At 42.0% G+C, this 22,039-nt stretch overlaps 1 protein-coding gene across 1 annotated transcript in view; it reads left to right on the forward strand.

Moving 5' to 3' along the window:
* rad18 (RAD18 E3 ubiquitin protein ligase) overlaps positions 1 to 18,634 on the forward strand; it is a 299,135-nt gene extending 280,501 nt beyond the window's left edge. Inside the window, exon 13 of the mRNA XM_060835233.1 lies at positions 18,419 to 18,634. Within this exon, the coding sequence (XP_060691216.1) occupies positions 18,419 to 18,506 (88 nt within the window). The 3' untranslated portion in view covers positions 18,507 to 18,634. The remainder of the gene's footprint in view (positions 1 to 18,418) is intronic.
* Positions 18,635 to 22,039: the final 3,405 nt, after the last annotated feature.

Raw genomic sequence — 22,039 nt, forward strand, 5'->3', positions numbered from 1 at the left:
TTACAGTGTGAAGTAACTGAAATTAAACATTGAAAAATTGATTGTCTGTTAAGCCTTTCATCTGTTAGAATACAGTAATAGTTTCACTTCTTTCATGTGTAAATCACAAAACCTTTTTTTATAAAAGTTGCATTCTCGGGTTAGCTGCTAACAATGGTGATAGCTAGACAATATGTTAAAGGTGTTGGCCCCCTGTGTTCTCTGTCTATACCATGATGTTTAGATTGATTCTAATCTAAAAAGTGAGATAACGAGTTCTACATGAATGCATGCAGTTTTTGAGCAAAGTACAATGTAACCCTATAAGTACAAATTCACCACACAAAATATATGTGTGCATGTGGGTCTTTGTGTGTTTGTCTGGGTTGGGAGTTGTGAGTGTGAGAAAGTGTATGTGTGTGTAGTGAGTGCGGAGTGTTTTAAGTCTGTGAGGGTGTGCATGTGGGAGTGTGTGTCTGTAAGGGTGTGTGTGGGTTTCTGTGTGCGCGTCTGTGTATGTGTATGTCCGTGTGCGCATCTGTGTATATGTGTGTATAGGAGTGCCTATGTGTGTGTAGGAGTATGTGTGTGTGTGTATCGTGCAATGGTGGTCACCTGTAATGTGACATGAACCCAAGGATGAGGCCCTCCCTATGGGTACTGAACATTTTCTCGGCCACTTTTCTCTGCTGCCTGTCCCGAAGTCCACCTTGGAGGATGGTCACCTGAAGGTCTGAGGCTGGATGTCCTGGACCAATTAAGTTTTCCCCAACTGGGAGGGAACACTCCTGTCTGTTGATTGTTGTGCGGTGCGGAAAAAAATCAGTAACCTTAAATTAGTTCATAAAAAGAAAACAGGCTGTACTAGATCAGGTCTCGTGCAGTGTGATCATATAAATCAATTGCATCATTGTTAAGGTGCCCTAGGTAGTAATGATCAGAATATCATTGAATTTTATGTTCAGTTTTAGGGAGAGAAGACTGGGTCCAAGTTTAGATTTTTAACTATAAATAAGGGCAAATATGAGGGCTTGAAAACAGAAACAGTTAAACTGAACTAGCTAATTATGTTAATAATAGAGCAAAAAGGAAAAGATGGCAGGCATTTAATGGAATATATCAAAACATGCAATAGTTACGTTCCAATGGGAAGAAAGAATTCCAAAGGAATGGCTCTCTATCCACAGTTAACTAAAAGACAACAGGCAGTGTCAAACATAAAGAAAGAGATGTAAAAACAAATGGGGTAAGAATTTTATTTATTAATTCAGGGGATGTTAGCTTCACTGGTTTGACTAGCGTTTATTGTCCAGCCCTCGTTGATCTTGAGAAAGAGGTGGTCAGCTCTGTAGGTGCTGAAAGATGGACGGTGTTAACAAAGTGAGCAATGACAAAAAAGAATAAGGAGACTGTAGATGAATTAGACAGCTATTCCGCACTGGTCTTTGGTACAGAGGATACAAGCTACATCCTGGAAATGAGCTGTAAATTGGGAAATGGAAGGGTAGAAGAAACTCAAAATTCTAATCACCAGGAAAGTGGTACAGATCAAATTATTAGAGCTGTGGACTTACAAATCTGAGGATCCTGAGCGACTAATTGAATTGGTTATTGAGGTGATTAATGGGTTGATTTTGATTTTCCAAAATTCCCAAGTTTTGGGGAAAGTTTCTTTAGATTTGAAAATAACAAATGTAGCTCTTTTAATGAAATAAGGAGAAAGATAGAAAGAAGGAAACTACAAGCCAGTTAGCTTAACATATGTTGTAGACCTGTTGTTAGAAGCTACTTTAAAGACATTACAGCAGGGCAAATAAGACAAATCTATGGTAATCCCAATGAATCAACATGGTTTTCTGGAAGGGAAATCATATTTAACCAATTTATTGGAGCCCTTTGAAGAACTGACATGTATTGAAGTGTATGACCTGTACTTAGATTTCCAGCAGAGTAATGTGGAAAATAAAGCTCATGGTGTAGGGTGTAACATGTTAGCATGAATAGTAAGTTGGTCAGCTACCAGGAAACTGAGTACGAATGGATCATTTTCTGGTTGGCAAAATGTTAGAAGCGGTTAACCACAGGGATCATTGCTGGGACCTCAACATGTTCACTTTGTGTAAATGGCTTGCATTAGGGGACTGAGGGTGTAGTAGCTGAATTTACTGATGACACAAAGATAAGCTGTGAAGAGGTCTTGAGACTACAGAGAGACGTAGGTAAGTGAAGTGGGTGAGTAAAAGTCTGTCTTATTGTGGGAAAATGTGAAATTGTCCATTTTAGCAGGAATGATTAAAAAAGAAGCATATTTGTCTAAATGGTGAGAGATTGCAGATGTGTTGTGGTTCTGTTCGCCGAGCTGGGTATTTGTGTTGCAGACATTTCGTCCCCTGTCTAGGTGACATCCTCAGTGCTTGGGAGCCTCCTGTGAAGCGCTTCTGTGATCTTGGAGGCTCCCAAGCACTGAGGATGTCACCTAGACAAGGGGCGAAATGTGTGCAACACAAATTCCCAGCTCGGCAAACAGAACCACAACAACAAGCACCCCAGCTACAAATCTTCTCACAAAGGTTGCAGAGGTCTGAGATGCAGACAGATTTGTGTGACTGAATGCATAGAACACAGAAGGTACATATACAAGTAGAGTAGATGATTAGTAAAACTGACAGAATGTTGTGGTTTGTTGCAAGAAGAATGCAGATTGAAAGTAGAAAGGTTATGCTTCACCACATGGCATTTGGTGAGCCCATTTAAGACCAAAGTATAGAGAATTCTTCCCGTGCAGAGGGATATCTGTTTTTGGAATTCTCTCCCCCAAAATGCAGGGGAAGCACAGTATTTGAATATTTCTAAAGTAAGACCATTCAGCCCGTTGAATCTGTCCTACCATTCAATGAGATCATGGTTGACCTGATAATCTGATCATGTCTCCTCTGTGCTGGAGCTTTCTGGAGTTTTTCCCCATTATTTCAGCCCTTCTGTTTGTCTTGCCAGAGTGCATAAACCCATTTTCCCATGTTATATTTTATCTGCCACATTTTTGCCCACTCACGTAATCTGCCTGTGTAGACTCTTTGTATCATCTTCACTTTGCCTTCCCTGCCTATTTTTGTGTCATCCTCAAACTTGGCTATAGAACATTCACTTTCCATATCGAAGGTATTAATTTAGATTGTAAATAATTGTGACCCCAGGACTGAATCCGGTGATGCTCTACTCATTACAGATTGCCATTCTGAAAAAAATTCCTCCTTTATCCCAACTCTGTGTTCTGCGAGTTAGCTAATTCTATGCAAATGTACTACCTCATCTACATGGGCTGTGAGTAAGTAGCCCCATGTATCTTATCAAACACCTTTGGAAATTCAAATACTGTTATAACTATTGTTTTCACTTTTTCTATCCTGCTTGTTAACTCCTCAAAGAACTGTTTTCCCCATCATGGTTCCATGCTGACTCTGATTTTATTATGCATTTCTAAATACTCTGATTAGCCTTTATAATAGATTGTAACATTTTCTCAATGACAGACATTAAGCTAACTGGCCTACAGTTACCTGTTTTATGTCTCCATCCCTTTTTGTATAAGTGCGTTACATTGGCAGTTTCCCAGTCCTCAGGACTTTTTCCAGAATTTAAGGATTCCTGGAAGATTACTATTCATATTATATATAAATGATCTTCATGTTGAAACTAAATGCAGCATTTCCAGATTTGCAAATAGCACAAAACTGGATGTGGTTGTGAGGAATATGCAAGAAGACTTCAAGATGATTTAGACAAGTTGAGAAAATGGGGAAAGACATGGCAGGTGCAGTAAAGTCGTCATAGTCTTACCAGACCGTTGAGCTGCTCTCTTATTACCAAGACGCGACTGGTGATGGAGAGCCTGAGGGTAACCACTCCTCAGACAAAGGGAGAGGTTGAGAAGGAGACCCCTTCATGGTAACCTCAGCCAGTGTGGGAATGTACCTGTGCTGTTGGCATTAATCTAAATGGAAAGTTATACACTTTGGCATGAAAAATAGAAAGGAAGAGTGTTATTTAAATGGTGTTAAATTGTGCAAGTATGGATGTCGAAAGGGATGTGGGTGTCCTTGCATAATCAGTCAATGAAAGTAGACAGGCAGGTACAGCTAGCAACCAGGAAGGCAAATGGTAAATTGCAAGAGGATTTGAGTTCAAAAGTAGGAATGTCCTACTGCAGTTATACAGGGCCATAATGAGACCACACTTGGAGAATGATGTGCAATTTTAGACTCCATACTTAGGATATATTTGCTGTTGAGAGAGTACAGTGGAGATTCACTATGCTGATACAAGAGACGCAAGGACTGTCCTTAGAGGAGAGATTGGTTCAACTGGATCAGTCTTGACTAGAGTTTAGTTGAATGAGAAGGGATCTGTTTGTAATGTATAAAATCCTAACAAGACTAGTCTGACCAGATGCAGGGAGGATGTTTTCCTAATTGGGGACTCAACAGACTCAGGATATGGGGTAGACCATTTAAGATTGAGAAGAGGAAAAATATCTACGCTCAAAGGATAGGAACCTGTTGAAACCTCTACCACAGAAGGCTATGGAGGCCAAATCACTGAATATATGCAAGGAAGTGATAATGTTTTAAAGCATCAAGGCAGTTTTTCTTTTTAATAGTTATTTTCCTGCTTTTGAGGTTCATCTGACTGGCCTGTAATTGCTTTTGCTATCCTTTTCAATGAATGCTCCAACCTCCAGTCCTCTGGCATCACAACTGTGCCCAGAGAAAATTGGAAAATAACACTGTCTCTTCCCTTTACACTCTTGAACATATTTGTATCCAATCTGGGGATTTTCAGAGCTGTTTAACGGCTTAAGACCATAAGAAATAGGAGTGGAAGTAAGGCCATTCAGCCCATCGAGTCCACTCTGCTGTTCATTCATGGCTGATGGGCATTTCAACACTACTTAGCCGCACTCTTCCCATATCTCTTAATATTTCCTCCCTCCCTATGTTAATTCCATTTAATATTTCAGGCTGCTCCTCCCTAATTATAATATCTTTCCTTGTTCCTCTGTTTCATGAAAGTACATGCAAAGCTGTCATCTGCTTCCAAAAGAGATGGTACTTAGCTTCCCTAATATTACCTATTCTTTTGATTGGAGATAGTTGAAAGGGATAATGCTTTGAGGCTGATGGGTTGCAAGGGAAGGTGCAAAAACAAGCATGAGCCATGTTGATCATAGAGGAGAGGATTCTTCAATTTAGATGGGGAAAGATCGGAAACACTTTTTATAGAAGGTGGTGTATTCAAAGTAAATGTGATGGAGAAACTGGGAGCAAGGAGAAGAAGCCTGACAGAGCAATGTATAGTTAAAGTAACTGTGTGAGTCAATGGTTTACTGGTGGGCAGCCTGTAACAATACAGACCAAGAAGTCAAAAAGGGAAAGGGAAGCGTTTGTGATTGATCCATCATTGATGTACTTAAAAAAAATATGACAGACAGGACCTGAGTATGAAAGGTCAACAGGTTAGAGGAAAGGGTCCAGGTGGAAGAGAATTCTGAAGACTGAAGAAAGGACCTCCTGGCCAAAATAAACTGGATGCAAAAGAAAAAGCAGTGGAACACATCATATGGAACTTGAATTCATTCAGAGGTGAGTAAGGAGCTAAAGTTACTGACCATTTGTTGCGTTCAGTGAGGATAATGAAAAAAGGATTGTGAAAACATGCCTGGGTGAGATTTTATGGAGCCTTGAAAACAGACCAAATCGAAGGGGAGGAATGGATAGAGACATTGAGTGACATGTATATACAAGGATAGTTAAAGCTTGCAAGAGATAGGGTTTGTTCTGACCCTTCCGGGATCAGGATCCCCAATTCATTGTGCTCCTCAGCAAAGAGTGATGAATTGGCTCCCCTTCACTCAACCCTTCTCTCATTTGGGCACAAAGAGTTTAATATAACAAGGCTTCCTTCCCTTGTGGGTGCTTTTCCCTAGAGCAAGTCCACTTATGTTTCAAAGTAACCAGACTTCATTGAGTTGAAGACAGAGTGAGTTTATTTGCTGTAATAATTCAAGATAATACAATGTGATAAAAATTAAAATTGAGGGGGTGATACCACAAAATAAAGGATAGGGTTATACAAATTCGTCTTTGGCTTCTCTATGACAAATAGATTGTGAAACATTGTGGCTGCTGAGTTGAATGATTCTGGTAATGCTGTCTTTGGCAGTTGGGTAGTTGTTTGGAGAGTTTAGGTTCTGCAATTAGTTGAAAGGTGTTTGTCCAGTTTTCTTCTCTGTGGATTTGCTGCTGATTTATTTTCAGCAATCCTAGATGGACTTTACTGCCAATTGATCCACACCATGCAGAGATGGCTAATGGATATTCTCATGTAACATTAAAAAAAAAGTTTGACACAGTCCATGGGAGATCTCAGTTCAGGTTTTTGAATGACATTATCCCCTTTGATGTGTTGCTGTCTGAAGTCACTTGACACACTTCAAGTGTGACATTCCATAATTCCTCTCTAGCCATTAAGTTGCAGTCTTGTTCATCTTTAGACTTTGTGTCTTTCTTTCAAAAAAATCACATTACACTGAGCTAATTGGGGTTATGAGCTATTTCATGATAGCTGCTGTGCTCAAGGAGGTGACTGATGAAGTGAAACTGCAGGCCAGGATGCCTCTGAGATGGGAGAGGCTGTGCTGCTGAGAACTTCTACTAGGTGGGCATTCCTGGAAGGGAAGGGAAGTAAAGTAAACATTAATAATAAAGCAGTGCTGTGGACACTGAAGCATGAAATTAAAACAGAAACTGCTTGGAAACTCTCAGTAGGTTAGATTTAGTTTTGAATTTCCTCCACTTCAGAAAGATGAACTGTTTCATTAGATCACTCGACCCCCCTTTCATTGTGTTATGAATATTAAAATGCATTGTGAAATGCACTGAGGAGAAATCTCGAGGCAGCAAAATCCAGCCCAAGATCAGTTGTATTTCCATTATGCTGGGAAGCTTTTGCTAATGGATGAATTAGTTTCACAATTATGATAAAGTATAAATATTTTGAAATTATTCTGTCACAAATGATTCTATCAAATGATTACAATGCTAGTTGCAATTTATTCCATTTGCAACATATAATGTATTTTTTCATCTGTTTAATTTAAATAATTGTACATTTAGTAGACTTAGTGGCATAACATCACAACAGCATAAGGACACCATTTTGCCCATTGCATCCATATTTGTTCTCTGCAAATGAATCCAGTCCCCTGCCCTGTAGCCTGCAAGTTTATTTGTCCAGTGTACCCATTCATTTTCCTTTTTTAAGTCATTGATTGTTTCACTCTTATAAGAAATGAATACTTGCTGCCTGAAAAAAAATCTCCCGCACGATCCCTTGCTTCTCTTGCCCAAAATCTTAAATCGCTGTCCCTGTTCTCTGTCTCATTACCTAGTGGGAACAATTGTTCTCTATCTACTTACCTAAACTTGCCATTATCCTACATATCTTTGTATAATCTCCTCTCATCTCCTTGGTTCCAAGAACAATTTCTCAAATCTAACCATATAAGTAAATTCCTTCATTTTTGGGAGCATTCTGGTAAGCTTTGTTTGTGTTGTCTGACTGGCCTTCAAATGCTCCCTTAAGAACCGTAACAAGAACTTAACACAGTACTTTAGTTGTCATCTAGCCAGGGTTTATGAAGATTTAGATTGACATTCCTGCTTTAATATTCATTAAAAAAATCAAGATGCCATGTGTTTTTCTCATTGTGCACTCAATGTAATGCCAGATTTAAAGGTCTGGAGCTGTGAATCTCAGAGTCCCTCTGTATCTGCACACTGTAGAATGGTGTCATCAAATCTATGCTACTTCTGTATTCCTTCTGCCACGATGTGCCACCTCCCACCCACCCCGTATTAAATTTCCTTTGCCACTTGGCTGCTGAATCTGCTCATCACTTCATGTCCCATTATCTTCCCTGACTTTCCCTCATTTCTCTCCAACATATTATGGATAAGGTGTAGAATTGACCATCTCAGTAACTAGGTAATACATTGAAATATATATTGTGACCAGTGAAGCAGCAGAACCCAAGAGAGACAGCGCACTGCACCAACCTTGGTCAGAACTGTTATGATTTCAATATTTTAAGAGTACAAATGTTAGGTCAAGGAGATGTAAAAATAATATAAAAGACAAATGATGATCTCTTAAAGATGATGGTTTCTTAGCTTCATAATGGATCCACTGTGTCTGGTTGGATTCTGGTTGTCTCCATTTCAGATATGAGTTATTCATTTAGTGGGAAATAGTGGTGTAGTGGTAATGTCATTGGGTTAATAATCCAGAAACCTAGGTAATGTTCTGCAACAAGAGTTCGAATCCCTCCTTGGCAAATGGTGAAATTTGAATTCTCTAGAAATCTGGTATGAAAATTCAACCTATAAAAAAACTATCTGATTCACTAATATCCTTTACAAGAAGCAAATCCTTGCCTGGTCTGGCCCACAAATGACCCCAGTCTCAGCATTATGGTTGAGTCTTAACTGTCCTCTGGGTAATTCTGTGTAGGCAACAAATACTGACTAACCAGTGACAGCTACACGTCATGAACAAGTTTGAATAGATTCCCAACCAAAGGTTTCAAAGTAAATGGTAAACGTGTTCATAATGTACTAAGATGTTTTTCAGATCAAAGTTAGCTTTAAATTTGGAGATAATTGACCTTAATTTCTATCTGTGATTTCTTACAGAAATGTTTGATTGTTGTTAGGAAGCCTCTGGTGTCAAAGATTAATACTGTCAGCAGTGATTGCTTTGAAGTTTCCAGAACTATAGCAGGGAGAGAGACATCGGGAGCAAAGTGTGCTTCCTGACGTCACTTTGCTAAGGAAGAATGCAGTGAGCCCCATGCTTGAGATCGGGAGTACAGAATTGTGAGTTACTGAAGCAAAATTGGAGGGATGCTAGAGAAAGAACCTAAAGAAATCTCATGCCACTCTTACTATGGGGTTCATTTCTTCTCCACAATATCAGAGTGTGTACTGGATGGCCATCAGAGTGCTGAGTTGAATGGAAGCTATACAAGGACATTGAGAGTAGACATGGGGCATGTGTTGATGTGGAGGACGTGAATGAGAATTTATTTCAAGTTATTTTTGGAAAAGTTCCTGCATCCAGACTCTCATTCAGAACCCCTCTCAGAGGGCATAAGACGTTAACATGGCAAAGATTGTGATGGAGTACAAAATCTGCCATTCTCCTCCCCTTCATCAGTACTTGAGCTGGCTAGATTGGCAATACAGGGTCCCAGCTTTCTGCCTGTACCCTTTTCCAGCCAAGAATGGGGACAGGAACTGCAGATTTAGTCCCATCTGCTATTTTTAAAGGTCAACAAAATCTCCACAACTCCACAGAAATATGGCTTGCTAGCCCTCCCAGCAAAGTGGACGACCTTACAATACTTCCCCATTATAGTCCATTTACCGAATCTTTGCTCATAGCCTGCATTCCTTCGCAGACTCCGTGTGTTCTCACGTTGGTTTCTCAACTGTTCTGTGTGTAAGAATACACACAACCATTTCATCCAAATCATGAATATAGATAGTAAATACTTGAGGCCCTCGCACCAATTGCTGTGGTACCTCTACAGTTGCAATTTGCTAACCTTCAAATTACCCGTTTGTCCAGACTCTGTTTTTTGTTAGTTAGCCACTTCTTTATCCTTGCTAATATACTCCCCAACATATTGAGCGCTTTTCTTGTCTAGTATTATTTAGTTCCCATCTTATTGAATGCCTTTTGGAAGTCCAAACACACTGCACCTACCAGGTCCTTTTAATTAACCTTACTGATTACATCCTCAAAGAACTCTTTACAAATTTCTGCAACATGGTTTCCCTTTCCCATTCTTGATCAAGAATGTTACAGTTGTCATTTTGCAATATGTTAGGACCTTTCCAGAATCTATCCATGATCTACCTGTGTAGCCACTTCTTTGAAGACACTTGGAAGCCTTTCCACATCTCCTGGAGCCATGTTAATATGTTTTCTTAGTATTTTTTTTCTGGTTATGCTTATGAACACAGAAAAAGGCTCATTGTTTATGACTGGCGAAAACACAATCAACCAATTATTTCAAACACATTTTCCAGCACTTGGTTTGAAGCCTTGTATGCCTTGGCATTGCAAGTGCACATCTAAATACTTCTTAAATGGTATGAAGGTTTCTGCATCTACCACACTTACAAGCAATGAGTCCAAGATTCCCATTTCCCTCTGGGTGAAAATGTTTTCCCTCCCACCTCTAAACCTCATACTCCTGACCTTAAAGCTATGCCCCCTAGTTATTGATTACTCAACCATCAGGGAAAAGTTAATTCCTGGACTCCCTCTCCATGCCCATCTGTCTATACCTACTGTAGAGATTACGCAGTAAAATGTATAATAAACTTATACATTTCAGTCATGACCCCTCTCAATCTCCTCTACTCTCAGGAAACAACCAGTCTCTCTTCGTAACCAAAACTCTCCAGTTCTGGCAACACCCTGATAAATCTATTCATTGTTTTAAATTCCTTTCTCCCTTCAGTGTCTCGATTTTCTATGAAGCTATGTCTCCAACCTAAGCTTATAAACAAATTTCCTCATGCCTGGAATCCTGTAGTATTGAGTTGTAGAAACTTTTCGGTTCATGTTAAAGCCTAATCTGTCCCTGCTGTCTGGTAACTACTACCTGAATTCTCCATTGCAGTCCTGTGAGCTGGGGTTGGTCGTTGCTGCCAGACATTTGCAATTACACAGCATTATTAACATACTTTATTACATTAAATGAAAGGACCCCATATTAGCTGATTGAATCATCAACCACAGATGTGGTAATTGTTCTGTTATAGTGTACAAACGCAGATCTGTCCAAATCAATAACGTTTATTGGAAACATCTCTACAACTTTAGAGTTGTAGAATCAGATGAGAGATATTAGGTAACTAGTTAATGAGGCGGGTTAGCTAATATATGGTGAGAAATTTTGGAAGGTCTTATGGTTAAAAAAAATCCTCCGACAAACATGATGCAGCTCATAATTAGGACTGAAACTTGTGTTCTTTTGGCCACAGATCCACCATGGACAACAATCTTTCTTGTATTTATCGCAATTATCCAGCTTGTTCTCATCCTCAGACCTACACTCTCCAAATCTTACTTTAATTTCAAATTCAACTTGCCGAGGGAGGCACATGTAAAAGCTTCTTTTATGTTACACCCCTACTCTCACAGGAGGACACAGAAAATTGTGAGATTCTATTCTGCTGAACAGCAACATTCTCCTCAGTTCCTGGCCAATATTATCCCTCAACCAATTTAAGTAAAGCCGATAATTTGGTCTTGCTGCGAATAAATTTGTTGCTGTTTCCTCAACATCACAAAAGTGAACAGTTAAATTTTGATTAGCCAAAACATTTGGTCCGTTTGGATGGATCCCATGGCACACTTCAAAGATGAGCTCAGAGATTGTTCTGCCTCATGGTTGGTCAGGTTCACTGACCAAGATAACAGCAGCAAACCTCAGGGATGTAACGGGTTGATTTTGAAATGTTCAGAACCCACTATGAAATCTGCTGTGTAAATGTAAGGTTTGTATTTCCATTGCCCTTAGCAATGTAAAGGCAGCAAAGTGTGAAACTACTATGCTGATTTTATATTTCTTTTGTAGGATGTGGGTGACATTGCCTGGCTCAGTACATCGCTAATTGCCATTGGGAAGCTGGTGGGCAGCTGCCTTCTTGAGCCAATGCAGTCTGTGTGGTGTAGGGACACTGACAATGCTGTTAGTGCAGAGATTCTATGACTGTGACCCATTGACAGTGTAGGAACTACAATATAGATCCATGCCAGGATGGGGTGTGTCTTAATAGGAGGTTAATTTGAAGGTGGTGGTGTTCCCATACATCTGAAGCCCTCCTCCTTCTATATGTGGAGGTTGCAGGTTTGGTGAGTGCCGTCGAAGGAGACCTGGTGAGTTGCTGCCATGCACACTGTGCATTGTGGTGGAGGGTGTGAATGTTGAAGTGGTAGATTGGGTCCCAGTCAAATGGGCTGCTCTGCTCCAATGATGTTGAATTTAGTTGGAGCTGCGCTTCTCCAGTCAAGTGGAAAGCAATCCGTCACACTCCTGGATTGAGGCTTGCTGTCCATGCTTTGGAAACTTCGACCAGTTTTTTTTAATTAAAAACACTTTATCCAAGCGCAGGGCAAACCTTCTCGGTCTTCTTGGGTTGCTGCCCAGTCTTTTGTCACAAGTCTTGCTGCAGGTCTTCACTGAGAAAATGGCTTCTAGGTGTTTGCTTGTACTTCCCCCTTGTACCTAACCTAACAGAACGTTCTGTGACCTTTGGCCAGTGGGATCAGGAGTGGGTTTGAAAACATCCATTGGGGTCGAGTTACACACCCTTCATTGCTGCCATACCAGGGAGGTGTAAAGTGCTTCAGGCACTGGCTGGAAGTCAAAGTCTGATCGATACTTCTCCAGTACACAGCCCTTGGGCTGGTTGTAACTGGTTACCTTGAACCCTGACTTTGGTTCCCACTGTTCTCTGTAGCCAATGGCTGCTGACTGCTGCTTAACTTAGAATGGCCAATGTTCCTGTCAGATCCAGTTGTGGATCAATTTAGAATTTCCAGTTTTGGGCCTGTGGTTGTTTGACCACAGCCTTGTAGATTGTGGACAAAACATTGACAAGTCTGGTGGTGAGTTACTAACCATGAAATTCTTGGCCTCTGATCTCCTCTTGTAGCCACAGTATTTTTATGTCTGGTCCAGTTCAGTGCTGGTCAGTATTAATGCCCAGACTATTGATGGGGGACATTCAGCAATGGGACTGCCATAGAATGTCAAGAGAGACAGTTAGATTCCCTCTTTTTGGAAATGGTCATTGCCTGGCTCTTCTGTGGCACAAACTTGCCAATATCAGCCCAAGCCTAGATGTTGTCTTTCTGCAAATGGACGTGGACTACTTCAGTATCTGAAGGGTCATGACTAGTGCTGAACGTTTCACAATCATCGGCGGTTGTCCCCACTTCTGACATTATAATGAAGGGAGTGTCATTGATGAAGTAGATTAATCAGTCGTGCCCAGGATATCTGCCTTAAAATCCCTACAGTAATGTCCTACAACTGAGATGTTTGATCCCAGAAACCACAACCATCTCGCTAGGCAAGGTTCCAACCAATGGGGTAAGCTTTCCTCATGATTGCCATTTATTTCATTTGTGCTCACACTCCTTGATGCCATATTCAGTAAAATGCTAGCTTGATATTAAGTAGACAAGCAGGAGGCTGGAAGAACACGACAAGCAAGGCAGCATTAGGAGGTGGAGAAGTCAGCATTTCGGGTATAACCCTCCTTCAGGTCCAGGAATGGAGATGAGGAAAGCTACAGATGATGGGGGGTAGGGAGAGGGGCAGAGTGGTGGGATAGTGATAGGTGAACACAGGTAGAGGGTGTGGCCTGCTGCGTCCATTGCACCACCTCCATTCCCTGCATCACTGCTCCAAACCTCCCCCCTCACCCCAGGCCCTAAATGTAATAAAGATGGGATCTCCTTGTCCTCATCCTCCACCCCACCAGTATCTGCATCCAAATCTCTGCCTTGATATCATGAACAGTCAATTGATAAGTTGTAATTGTGATTCAAACCAGCTGAGATGGGTGTCTTGTGAACTCATAATTGCTGCTTATATAAATGGGCTCACCTGGAAATTTCTCATATTTAGCATAACAGTACGTAAAATAATGGAATGTGTTATTACATACTGAGTGCCAGCATTGAATAGGAGAGGAAAGAATGAATCTTGATCTCCTCAAAAAAAAGCCCTAATGTATATTACATTTGATAAGGTGATATTAAATAGGGTCACACAGAGCTCACTTTTTAATATAAAATCAGATAGCAGAAGCTGTTTAGAAAACTAGTCTTAAGGTACTCAAAGATTAATAGCTGTCACCCTGTGAGATTTTATAATCTGTAAAGGAAAGTGATTAAAAGCAAACAAGTTGTAGAAGAAGTTGGGAAGAGCCAGTTTCTATAATTTACAACATAAGCTGCTAACAGAGCCAGTGACTTTTTCATAACTCTCCTCAGCTAGCTTCTGTTGTGCATAAATATACTGAGAGGTTGTGCTCCCTTCACAGAGCTTTCATAGGTTCACTTAACTGTAACAGAACGAGAAAGATTCAGCAGAATAAGTGTATCTTGCACACGTACACAGACTCACTCACACATACAGATACAGGCAGTTCTGCTGTGATTTAAATAAACAATGAAGCAGTTTTGGCAAACATTCCTAGCAAAAAGTGACACACACCCACATCCTATCATTCAATTCCAGCACATTGGAAGGGGCCATGCTCCTTCAGTGTTGTTTGATAGATGTTACATCTTCCATTGTTCAGGGTCCTGGATTTCTGTGGAGCACTGTGATGTAGAGTGTGCAGCCCAGATGATGAATCCTGAGCTAACGGAGTCAGGTTAGGAGGAGAGAATATATCCGCCATCTCTGGGCAAACTCGGATGGAGTAAACCAATATCTAGGTGAGGGCAAACTGGTTTCAAACGAGGGCAAGACTCCTCGTGCAAATTAGTCTGAGAGAAGAACAACTCTGATTTCTAATGCAGCATTCAGTGAACCTTTGATAAGTAACCATAGAGGATATTCATGCCTGAACATCTCGGATAAGATCACATCAACTCAGAAAGCAGCTGGGAAATAAATTTCCTAATTATTGACTTGTTCCAATGTAAACTGGAATCATCACTTTCACATCTTAACCTGTGCAATTCATAATCTTCAAAAAAAGGTGAACCACGAAGAGCATCTTGATTTCATGCAGGACAAATGTTAGGTTTGTCATAGGCATATTTACTGACAACGTCTGGTTCTGTGATGCTAGGGTTAATATCATTGGGTAGCATCTTTTATGTTCATTAAGTGGCTTATCATGCTTGATTGTCTCAAAGCACATCACACACTTCAGTTGAAGTTCAATGGATATTATAATCAGGAATTGTGCTGGTTTTTCTAGTCCAGGCCACACCGATGAGGTGAGTGACTGTTTGAACTGTTTTTGGGTCTGGAGAAAGGGGAGCAGAGAGGAGTGTTATTCAGGCCATTTCCTATTCTTAAATTAGTGGAGTTGAGCAGTGACCAATTTAAGCAGAAAAGACCTCAACCTTACCTGGAAAATGACACCCATAATGGTGTCATGCTTGCTGTGTCCAAGTAGAAATATTAGCCATAGGCTGAGTCTTGGTTCACAACCTTCAGACATTGAGTCCAGATATGTTATGAAGAAAGCCAGATCAAGATAAGCAGCCATGACTAGTGCCACTATTGCGTACCCCATTGTGATGTTGATCTTACAGAATGGTAGCACTGTACTTTAGTTGACTTTTAGTGACCGTTGCAAAAGCTGGAGCTAATACTGTAGATTGAAGGTACAGTGGACTGCATGCTACTTTGCATGTGATATTATGCAGCCCCTGAGCTACATACATGTTACTTTCTCCACTCCCATGAGAGCACATCCATATGACATGCTGTGGAGAGCCATGCCATGGGGTGCCTTGACATGGGCCAACTCTTAATCCATCCACCCGTTACTCATTCTGCTCTGAGACCAGGGTTGGAGGATCTGAGCTATAGGGAGAGATTGAACAGGCTGGGGCTGTTTTCCCTGGAGTGTCAGAGGCTGAGGGGTGACCTTATAGAGGTTTATAAAATCATAAGGGGCACGGATAGGATAAATAGACAAAGTATTTTCCCTGGAGTGGGGAGTCCAGAACTAGAGGGCATAGGTTTAGGGTGAGAGGGGAAAGCTATAAAAGAAACCTAAGGGGCAACGTTTTCACTCAGAGAGTGGTACATGTATAACATGAGCTGCCAGAGGAAGTGGTGGAGGCTGGTACAATTGCAACATTTAAGAGGCATCTAGATGGGTTTGACCTACAGAGAATGAAACCTGAAAGCAACAACACCCCCAGATTCTATGGACTACCTAAAATGCACAAACCAGACATCCCACTCAGACCTATAGCATTACTACCAGGGGCACCATCACACAAACTGGTTAAAGAACTATCGCAGAAACTGAAACACCTTAACCTGTCAACACAAGAATTCTTGGACATCATCAGAAATACACACATAGACAAGGAAGAAACTATGGTCTCATTCGATGTAACGGCACTGTTCACCTCTATCGACAAAGCCCTAGCCAGAGAAACAATAGCCAACCTGCTGGACATACAGAACAGACAACAGGACGCGGAACCTATCACAAAGACTACTGGACCTGTGCCTCACAACACACTTCACATTCAACAACCAAATATGAACAAATCAACGGCACACCCATGGGCTCACCCATCTCTGGACTCATAGCAGAAGCCGTAATGCAAAGATTAGAACAAACAGTCTTACCGCAAATTCAACCCAAACTCTGGGTCAGATATGTAGATGATACCTTTGTAATCATTAAAAACACAGAAATAGAAAACACACACCGGATCATCGATGTCACACTCACAGGAATCCGATTCACTAGAGAGGAAGAAAAGGACAACCAACTCTCATTCCTAGACGTGATGGTGCAGAGAACACCGAACGGAGAATTCACCACCAAGGTATACAGGAAAGCTGCACACACAGACCAAGTCGTAAACTACGAAAGCAACCACCCCAACACACACAAAAGAAGTTGCATTAAGACACTGTTCAAAAGGGCCACAACACACTGCAGTACACCAGAACTGCAAAAAGAGGAAGAAAAGCACCTATACAATGTATTTGCCAAAAACGGATACCCCTGCAATTTCATCAACAGATGCCTCAGGGAAAGACAATGGAATGAGGACATGCCACAACCCAAAGGACTAGTCACACTACCATACATCAAAAACATTTCTGAACTGACAGCCAGACTACTGCGACCACTAGGACTCATAACAGCACACAAAACAACAGCCACTCTCAGACAACAACTCACCAGGACAAAGGACCCGATACCCAGCATGAGCAAAACCAATGTAGTGTACAAAATCCCATGCAAGGACTGTACAAAGCACTACATAGGGCAAACAGGAAGACAGCTAACGATCCGCGTCCATGAACACCAACTAGCTACAAAACGACACGACCAGCTATCCTTAGTAGCCACACACTCAAATGACAAGCAACATGAGTTCGACTGGAACAACACTACTATTATAGGACAAGCCAAACAGAGAACAGCCAGGGAATTCCTAGAGGCATGGCACTCATCCACAGATTCAATCAATAAGCACATCGACCTGGACCCAATATACCGGCCGCTGCAGCGGACATCTGGAACTGACAACCGGAAGCGGCAGGTACAAATCACTATAAATGCCGGAGGAAACATCACAGAAGCGCTTCACAGGAGGCTCCCAAGCACTGAGAATGTCACCTAGACAGGGACAAAACGTCTGCAACACAAATTCCCAACTTGGCGAACAGAACCACAACATTTGGATGGGTATATTACTAGGAAGGGTTTGGAGGGATATGGGACGAATGCTGGCAGGTGGGACTAGATTAGGTTGGGATATCTGGTCGGCATGGACAGGTTAGAGCGAAGTGTCTGATTCCGTGCTGCACATCTCTATGACTCTATGCTTTCCCCAACTGGGTTGTAGCTATGGTACATTTAAGGTTTAAGATGTTCTTTGTAGAATATATGTTGTAATCCCCAGTTGTTAACTAGATAATCTAGTTGTTCTGTCCCATGAAGGTTGTCCTGACTGGACATTTGTGCATATCATATCGCCTGGGATCATCCAAGCCTAGTTGACTGAGACATAGACAGGGTTCCATCTAATAGAAGAGCAACACGGGTGACAATGCACTGACTGTTGCCTGCTGAGTAATCCACATCAATCTTGTACATACTGCGATCATAAAGTGTTCTTTATCGCACCTTGTCGTTTTTGTAATAATATTGAATGTGCACTTCATTTCCAGTCTAACTTACTGTCTGCTGAACACTAAAATAAAAGCAAAACACTTCAGAGGCTGTAAATCTGAAATAAAAAAAAATGAAGTGCTGGTTCGTCAGCAGCTGCGGAGAGACAAGCAAAGTTTACATTTCAAATTCAGTCTGACTTTTCTTCAGAAGGGATTGGTTCTAAATTTGGGGCAGTGCCTTTCTTTCTCTGTGGTGACAGTTTCAGAGATAGGAAGGGCACGTAATTAGGAGGCTGTGGCAGCATCACTGAAGTCTGTCACTCCCTGCAGAAGTGAAACATTTTGTGCAAAGCCTTTCAGTGCCTCTGCTTCAACAGCCAACTCGTTTGTTTGCAAAAGCGCGAAACGATGCAGCTACCTTTAATTTGATTTTCCTTTTTGTGTTACTTTCTTTCGCAGGGACTTGTCAAACAGCAAGACACAGAAAAGGAAAATGAGAGCCATGCCCAGGAGAATGAGATCTGAAAATAAACGGTCACGGAAGTGAGCATTCCATCCCGAAACGTGACCCTAGTTTCCAATGAGAAACTGGGACTCTCAATCAAATGCAAAAAAACCCCATATTTTTAACCAGAATATTCAAAATATTCTAAAATAAAGATTCAGCACTTTGGACCACGTGTTATATAAATACCTCCAGAGTTTAGTTTTGAAGATTGTAGGAGGATTGAGGGATACATTTAAAGTGCATATGCCAGACAGTTTCACTGAAGGTGGACCAATTGCAATTTACCTGCAATTTTAACAAAAATGTGCAAAAGCATGGACTACAATTGGCATGATTGGAATCGGGACCTGGATTGCGAAACAGCTGCAGTGAAAAGGAATGTTTCAATGAAGTCGTAACCAAGAATAATGCACAAAGTTAACTGCCTTTTTCTTGGTATCAAGCTGTCCATTGCTCACTAATTATTGATGGGCATAAGGCACAGTTTGTGGGTGGGACCTATCTTTTTGCACAGGCTGTTCAGAGTTTGCGTACTGCTGCAGCCCATGTCTCTACTTTTCTTTTTCTGTTTTTGTTTTTCTTACGCTCTCCACAGTAGCAAGACCGTTCCTGGAATTAAGGAAGGTTGAAATCGGTTGAGTTCTCCTCCCCTGAGTGTGCTCATTGCGGACTGTAGGCCGGGAAATGTGTCAGATTTCCAGCCCACCCAGCAGATTTAAAAAGACCACTTTGCCATACTTTAGTGAGGTGCAGGAACGATGCTGCTCATATTGACTTACAAACCTGACACAAGCCAATGCCTTCAAGAGAAAACTGGGCCAGGAGAAGAAAAGAAAATATCAGAAGTGTACGATTGGCAGGGAATTTATTGAAACAAGTGGTAGGACGAAGCCACAGCTTATTTCTTTTTTGTGAACTCGTGCTTTCAAAGTGAATCAACAGTTTAGGCTTCACTATAGCCACTTGTTTGACTTTCCAAAGTATCTGTTTATTCCACATAGGTTACATTTTGGATTGTGACCAGACAATTTTAGCCAAAAGCCATAATTTGAATGAGTGCAGCTTGGAGATATGTGGAGAACGAGGCCAAAATAATTGAGCAACCAGGAGTTTGTGTTACAACGCATGTTTAAGTAACATCTCGTAAAAAAATATACCCACATGCAGTATAGTAAACTTAATCCATGTTTGTAAATACACTTTTACACTTACAATTATTCACATAGCATTGGAGATGATTGCTAATTTGATCACATCAGCCATTAACATTTTATGACGGTTTTTTTTTATTTTGTTGTCTCCATTCACTGCTCAACAGATCATTGGGTTAGGAGAAAGTGAGGACTGCAGATGCTGGAGATCAGATCTGAAAATGTGTTGCTGGAAAAGCGCAGCAGGCCAGGCAGCATCCAAGGAGCAGGAGAGTCGACGTTTCGGGCATGAGCCCTTCTTCAGGAATGAGGAAAGTATACCAAGCAGGCTGAGATAAAAGGTAGGGGGGAGGGGCGTTGGAAAAGCGATAGGTGGAAGGAGGTTGAGGTGAGGGCGATAGGCTGGAGCGGGGGTGGGGGTGGAGAGGTCAGGAAGAAGATTGCAGGTTAGGAAGGTGGTGCTGAGTTCGAGGGTTGGCACTGAGACAAGGTGGGGGGAGGGGGAATGAGGAAACTGGAGTTCATCCCTTGTGGTTGGAGGGTTCCTAGGTGGAAGATGAAGCACTCTTCCTCCAGCCGTCATGTTGCTATGGTCTGGCGATGGAGGAGTCCAAGGACCTACATGTCCTTGGTGGAGTGGTAGAGGGAGTTGAAGTGTTGAGCCACGGGGTGGTTGGGTTGGTTGGTCCGGATGTCCCAGGGGTGTTCTCTGAAACGTTCCGCAAGTTGGCGGCCTGTCTCCCCAATATAGAGGAGGCCACATCGGATGCAGCAGATGCAGTAAATGATGTGCGTGGAGGTGCAGGTGAATTTGTGGCGGATATGGAAGGATCCCTTGGGGCCTTGGAGAGACGTAAGGGGGGAGGTGTGGGCGCAAGTTTTGCATTTCTTGTGGTTGGATGGGAAGGTGCCGTGAGTGGAGGTTGGGTTGATGGGGGGTGTGGACCTGACGAGGGAGTCACGGAGGGAGTGGTTTTTTGGAGTGCTTCCCTCCAAGGCCCCAAGGGATCTTCCATATCCGCCACAAATTCACCTGCACCTCCACGTACATCATTTGCTGCACCCGATTTGGCCTCCTCTATATTGGGTGACAGGCCGTCTACTTGCGGAACGTTTCAGAGAACACCTCTGGGACACCCGGACCAACCAACCCAACCACCCCATGGCTCAACACTACAACTCCCCCTCCCACTCCGCCAAGGACATGCAGGTCCTTGGACTCCTCCATCGGCAGAACATAGCAACATGACGGCTGGAGGAAGAGCGCCTCATCTTCCGCCTAGGAACCCTCCAACCACAAGGGATGAACTCAGATTTCTCCAGTTTCCTCATTTCCCCTCCCCCAACCTTGTCTCAGTCCCAACCCTCGAACTCAGCACCATCTTCCTAACCTGCAATCTTCTTCCTGACCTCTCCACCCACACCCCCACTCTGGCCTATCACCCTCACCTTAACCTCCTTCCACCTTTCGCATTTCCAACGCCCCTCCCCCAAGTCTCTCCTCTCTACCTTTTATCTTAGCCTGCTTGGCACACTTTCCTCATTCCTGAAGAAGGGCTCATGCCCGAAACGTCGATTCTCCTGCTCCTTGGATGTTGCCTGACCTGCTGCGCTTTTCCAGCAACACATTTTCAGATCATTGAGTTAGTAAAAGATTTCTTTTTATACAGCAACAAGGAGTCAGAGAGCTTTAAGCCAAGCTTCTTTCACTCAGTGTGCAGTTCCCAGCTTAAGCCTGTCTTCCGCACATAAAGATAGACAAATAAGTCACAGTTCAGCCCTATAGTGCAGCAGTTCTGTCAGTATTTTCATATTTTCTTAATGAATTCCAATCTTGGATTATACATTTTGAGGAGCTTCTAAAAAACTGGGTATGCCCACTCTTCCCCACCCCCCCCAAAAAAAAGTTATATTTGTTTGATAAGCTGTGGTCCCATATCTGTGATTATGTGAAGTTCTCATTGCGTGAAGCCTCACAGCAGGTATAATTGGGTATTGTTTTGAGAGGAGCATCAACTGTTCAGCGGAGTCTGACTCAAGCATATAGGAATGGTTGTACCCTGTGCCAGGCATTTTCGTGACAATGTTGCCCGATTTTCACACAGCTCAGGAGATTATTCCTTCCTTCCATCCATACTAAATTATAAGTTGTGGTTTCATTACTTAAACATGGAGAAGAGTTAGCTTTTATGATGCATTGGAAACACCAAATGCCGGGTTAATCCATCGGTCACTATATTGTATTCCAGTGTTGTGAGTAGGTTTACTGCTGTTGATACCTAGTGAGAAAAATCACACCAAACTTGCAGTGCTTTACAGTGCAAAAAACATAATGCATCATATTCAATTGCTACGAACACCCATAACTGCCTACTGTACCTGAGCATTATACTATGCCGAATGTTGTCTTCAAACATTGCC

The sequence above is a fragment of the Hemiscyllium ocellatum genome, chromosome 14 (assembly GCF_020745735.1).
Source record: "Hemiscyllium ocellatum isolate sHemOce1 chromosome 14, sHemOce1.pat.X.cur, whole genome shotgun sequence".
Lineage (NCBI taxonomy): Eukaryota > Metazoa > Chordata > Chondrichthyes > Orectolobiformes > Hemiscylliidae > Hemiscyllium > Hemiscyllium ocellatum.